The sequence below is a fragment of the Cydia amplana genome, chromosome 25 (assembly GCF_948474715.1).
Source record: "Cydia amplana chromosome 25, ilCydAmpl1.1, whole genome shotgun sequence".
Taxonomy (NCBI): Eukaryota; Metazoa; Arthropoda; class Insecta; order Lepidoptera; family Tortricidae; genus Cydia; species Cydia amplana.
Window position 1 is genome coordinate 7775829 of NC_086093.1, and position 6000 is coordinate 7781828.

Genomic DNA, 6000 nt, shown 5'->3' on the forward strand with positions numbered 1-6000 from the left:
AAAGCCATCCTATTTAAACTTCGACTTTCATTCCCAATCCTTTCATTTGTCGGGTCTAAAATCCATTTACCTGGTATTGTAACGTAAAATTTATAAATAAATCGTCAGGTAAAAAATATCACGTTGAGTTTGTTTTATAATTAAAGATAACTAATATAAATGTGTTATAATAAGACATCAGATTATAGGGGGCACAACTTAATGACATGTAGTGAGGTTCTATAACTTCTATATCGATAAATTATAATATCGATATTTTCCCCGCATACTTAGTGATCGCTCCTTAGTTTCCAAATAAATTAGAGCGAGTACATTTTAAATGCAAGTTTTCTATTCGCTCTATTTTCTTTGTATAAGTAACAATTTGTAATTTGTTTTTTTATTTTATTTTATATTTGGTATAGGTACATATATTTCGGGGATCTCGGAAACGGCTCTAACGATTTCGATGAAATTTAGTATCTGGGGGTTTTCGGGGACGAAAAATCGATCTAGCTAGGTCTTATCTCTGGGAAAACGCGCATTTTTGAGTTACATGTTTCCTAGATATTTATAATACAAATCTGTCAAAATCCATTAGCCAGTGCATGTGGCGGGCGTCCGTGTAAGAGTGCGCAGTAAAATCGTCAGTTTAGTGTTTGCGCCGTGAATTATCATGTTTTTAACATTCGGTGCGCTCTAACAGACAGACGAACGGACAGACACGAACGCGTTGTATATTTGGGTCACTTTCCATCAGGTGTGACTAGATCCAATCGCCGATCAGTTAATTATATTAAAAAAAAACATTCGGGGAAATCGGCGCGTTGGCTATGCTAAACTATAATAATAGCTAAAAATTTAAAAATACAGATTTATTAGGTTTGCTCTTAGCCAATGTGGCGTCTTTTCTTTAGAAACAACATAAGTTAACGATTTAGATACCATAATTTTAAGATAACTTTCATACAACTTAAAAAATAATAATGGGTTGTACTTATTTCTGTTCACATACTAAATATCTAAATTTGACAAAACTAAGAAAATTATTTGCGCAAACTTAAAATCCCTTAAGATATTTATAACAGATTTAATTCACTATGATAAGTTTGATTTTTTAAATAATTATTACGAATTACGATACAACGACCTGAATGACCACGACTGCTCTGACTGAAATCTTTAATACCTAATTATATTTCTCCAGTTTAATTAAAAACAAATACCTAAACATATTAATTTCTGAAAATAGCTTCTTAATCTCAAGTTATTTGAATAGTCGATAAAACATCTTCAATTTTCCAGTAATTAATAATCGACATATCTGTTACTTCCTAACCCCGCGCCGTTCAACCATCATTTATGCGCACACATGCACAACTCGCGTCTGTGTGCGTGCGCCGAACGCTAGCTTATATGGATACGGCGTTATTATTATTATTATGTATTTTAATCATATTTTAATATTTTGGATGTAGGTGCAGGTGCATTTTTAAAGTTAAAAAAAAAACTATTAAACTTTGAATCAGAAATTGTGTGATTTAGAAGAAGACTTTTCATTTATCAGAATTTCAATGCATCAGTAAAAATATGAGAGTTTTACACGTCAATAAAAGTAAGTTAAAAAAAAGATACGATCTAAATTAAATAGGTACCTAATGACCAAAGAAATCTTAAATATAACACAATAAATTACATTTGGTCTAAACTAGCAGAAAAAATCGTTCCGCGACCGCCCCGACGCAAAAGTGCCCATCACGCTCGCATCAGTAAAATGTAAATAATATTAGGTACCTACCTACATCTTTTTCGAATTACGTTAAGCGTGCCGGCCGCTATGTTTATAAACTTTTCAGTCGTTACTGTCGTTAGCATCGCTCGTATCGTATATCGTCCTATATTTTTTTACATTTTAAGATTTATATTTTATTTTAATTGTATAAAATAAGTATTATTTTATCTTATACCTTTAAACGAGTAAATCTTGTTTATTTATTTATTTATATGATATTATGATAAGTACAGATATTATGTACATGCACAGAACCAGAATTTTAGTTATTTTTCGGACCGCTTACTCCAAATTAACCCGCACATGGCTTACACGATCATTAAATTCTGCTTGTTTGTACCCAAATTTACGTATGCCCTTCGATGCAGTCACTTTTGGAAATATCCTCAACTTTTGGCCAAACTAGACGAACTTATAAAAAATACAGTTTTTTCAATCATGAACATTCATTTGGACAACCGTCAATGGACCCAAGCCACCTTGCCCATCAGACACGGTGGTATTGGGATCCGTCAAATTTCTAGTATCGCATTACCTGCCTTCCTTTCTTCGGTTCATAGTATTCAAAGTTTATTTATCAAAATTCTAAAAATCAACGAAGTCAACAGTTTGGACTTACCTTTTTTGTCAGAAGCAGTGGATAGCTGGAAGGCTGCCTGCCCCAACAAGGACCTGCCCGAGATGCGTCATTCGCAGCATCAATGGGACGAGCCGCTCTGCGTGCTGGTACGTGATAATCTTTACGAAACGGCCACCAGCCCGGTAGAGCGAGCTCGTCTTCTTGCTGGAACGAAATGGGAATCCGGCGCATGGCTGCAGGCACTCCCTTCCACTAATCTCGGCACTCTCCTAACGAGCAGTACTTTTAGGCTCGCAATATCGCTGCGCTTGGGGGCGGCATGCGTGGCCCCACACCGTTGCCACTGCGGCACTGACGTGTCAAAGTTTGGCACTCACGGCCTCTCTTGCACCAAGAGCGCCGGCCGCATGGCACGCCACGCCAGTCTTAATGACATACTGCGCCGGGCCTTCGTCTCTGCCGACGGGGCTAGCGCGTGACGACGGGAAGAGACCAGATGGCATGACGCTGGTTCCCTGGAGGCTGGGTCGACCACTCGTCTGGGACGCCACGTGCGTGGATACCCTCGCGCCGTCCCATCTTCCAGGGACCTCTTCTAGGGCTGGCGCTGCTGCCGATGCGGCAGAGCATCTCAAGCGGCGCAAATATGCAGCCATAGACAGCGGCTGCATGTTTGAGCCGTTTGCGGTGGAGACGCTTGGGCCGTGGGGTCAAGGCGCGCACAGCGTTTATAGGGAGTTGGCCAAGCGCCTTATCGACGCAACGGGTGACCGGAAGGCTGGAGCATACCTCGTCCAACGCATTGGCGTTGCCGTTCAGCGCGGCAACGCCGCCAGCCTTCTGGGCACCCTACCTGTCGGCACAGACTTGGGGCCAATTTTTTATTTGTAGGTTTTTACTTTTTAGGTAGTTTTAGTTTAGTATATATTTAGTTATTAGGTTATTTTATTTTTGTTAGTTGTAATTAAATTTTTGCATGGCTGCCCACAGTCATATATTTTTGCTGGTGACTGTACCTATTAAATATTGTACATGCAATAATGTTTCTCAATTAGAATCCGAATGTCAGTAAATAAATAAATAAAAACTTCTTAAAAACGTAAACTCACTGATTATTGTCAATAATTGTTACATGTCATTGAAACGCATCCACACTAAACCAACAAACAAAATGGAAGACATTCCAGCTTATACACGGCACGCACACATAAAAAATTTGAATGTGTACCATCTTGCCAATATACACATACCTCCTATTAACTCAGAAACACACAAATATCAACCCTATTCGTGTGAAAATAAGGGTTAAAGCTAATAAAGAAAACGGCAAAACTAAGTTTGTACTTGACTAACGCGTCATTCAAAGTGCAACAATTCTTGACACTGTGTTTTTATATTTTATTTTTTTATAATTTTTCTCATAATTTTTATAAACTTTATTTACAACTAAACGTATTTCACGTAATTATAAAAGGTTAATAATTTTTAAAGTACTATTTCTCAATTTTAAAGTTTAAATGTGTACTAGTACGAACGACACGGTGTACACCGTGTTGTTTGCTGGAAAGGGGCATGTGTGTTGTATTTAGGGACGTGCAGCGTTGGCATAGACACAATATTGACCTGCTGTGTACGACGACGAACTATGGTTGATACTTGTAACTTGCAACTCTTGCATTTTAGTATGGGTGTAAAAAATATCAAGTGTGATGCAAATACTTAAAGTTGTTTAATATATTCAAATTCAGATTCGTTTATTTAATAATAACCAAATTCAATAAATATTATATGACATGTTTATGTTTTATGTCTATTTGAATTTATGCTATGATCCTAAAAAATAGATCAATGAAATTATTTAAAAAAACTTAAATCATGACACTTATTTATGACTAGAATAAATCGACAGTTAAAAATATTTGTTAAATGTACCTAGTTCGTGAAAAATATTTTACAAAATTAATATTTCTTTAAAACATTGGATTTGTACTTCCGTCTTAGGTTTACAGCGTTAGCAGAAGCTAATTAGTACCCACAGCATTCTAGATTAAATTTGAGTTAACTTTTGAAGCATTCGAAATAACTACTTAAGTAATTACTTACCAAACAAAATTGTTTGATACTGTTGATGCGATGTTGAGCATTGTACAGTCACGCTCCGTAATTGTTACGCCATTTAAGGTTCTAGCTAAATTGGATATTCCATAGCGTAAGTATGAAACAACCAATTTAGCTAGGACCCTAAATGGTGTAACTATCCCGTGTGTACCAAAATTTTATTTCAATAAAGAGTTATTATTGATGAAAATAATAAAAGTATCAAAACCGTTCGATACAAAGTGCGGAGCAAAGCTTTATCCGATTTAGCACCAAAAGTGGGCAGCGGGCGAAATTATTAATTCTTTATAGCAATCGCATTTTACTCTACTTATTTATTGATCGAAGCTGGACATCTGATCTTTTAGTAGTTGACAACAATAATAATATAAGTAATAAGTAGGTAGGTACATTCGCCATCAGATATATCGGAGCTGCCAATGTGTTCAAAAATATCTGAACACGCACTCTAGCGTCTTTACAATAGAGTCATGTTCAGACATTTGTGAGCACCTTGGCCGCTCCGATATATATTATGTATCTGATGGCGACTGTATATCGGTTTTGTTTGTATGTATTTCGTGTATACTCGTATTGGTTTTGTTGTTTTATATTTCGTCGTCTAGTAGGTTATTTATATAAATAAATAAATATTATAAGTAGGACATTCTTAGATTTTTATACAGTACCACTACCATCAGTTTGGCACTGACATAAACGTCATCGAGACCGTAATTTACTTTCTATGCATCTCGCTCGTACTCGCATATTAGTGCAAGCGAGATGTATAGAAAGTAAATTAGGTTCTCGAAAGCGTTTATGTCAGTTTTGACACTGTAAGTGACTCATGATACGGGCTCAGAACAATATATATTATGACTATGAATAATATGGTAGATATGGTTAATGTTGTTTTACAATGAGAGCGTGACTTGGATTGTATAGCGGCTGGAATAGTGTGATGTGACTCTTAATAGACACGGAACCCTCAGCGCGCGAGTCCGCCTCGCACTTGTTTTTACTGCATATTTGTCCGGATTGCCAGGTTTATGGTCCCCATAAAAGTAGAACCAATAAAATATACTCAATCGACACAGATACATAAAAATACACTGAAATTAAGCGAATAGAATCAGACGTGGAATTGCATGTACCTATGTACAACATATGTAAAGGGGCCCACTCATTACCAGTCCGCCGGACGATATCGGCCTGTCAGTTGTTCGGAGCTGTCAACTTTTTGTTCTAACTGACAGGCCGATATCGTCCGGCGGACTGGTCAGTGGGCCCCTTAAAAGGTAGGTAGATACATATTTGCATATACAGACATCGTAATTTTGGGCGTAAAATTTATTGACATATCTAAGGCGATCCTACATCGATGCTTCTCTCATATGATATGTAATACCACTCCTAATTTGATTTGTAAAAATATAATAGGTATTTGAAAAGTAATATTAATTTATAGTTGGTCAAACCAATTTGTCAGTAAATAAGAACAATAAAAACTATATACTCATCCTTTTCTTTTGGGTGTTAGTACTAGTGTAAG

General features: G+C 36.6%; 1 protein-coding gene across 1 annotated transcript in view; it reads right to left on the minus strand.

Moving 5' to 3' along the window:
* LOC134659460 (uncharacterized) overlaps positions 1–3022 on the minus strand; it is a 41688-nt gene extending 38666 nt beyond the window's left edge. Inside the window, exon 1 of the mRNA XM_063515102.1 lies at positions 2729–3022. Within this exon, the coding sequence (XP_063371172.1) occupies positions 2729–3022 (294 nt within the window). The remainder of the gene's footprint in view (positions 1–2728) is intronic.
* Between the last annotated feature and the right edge of the window lie 2978 nt (positions 3023–6000).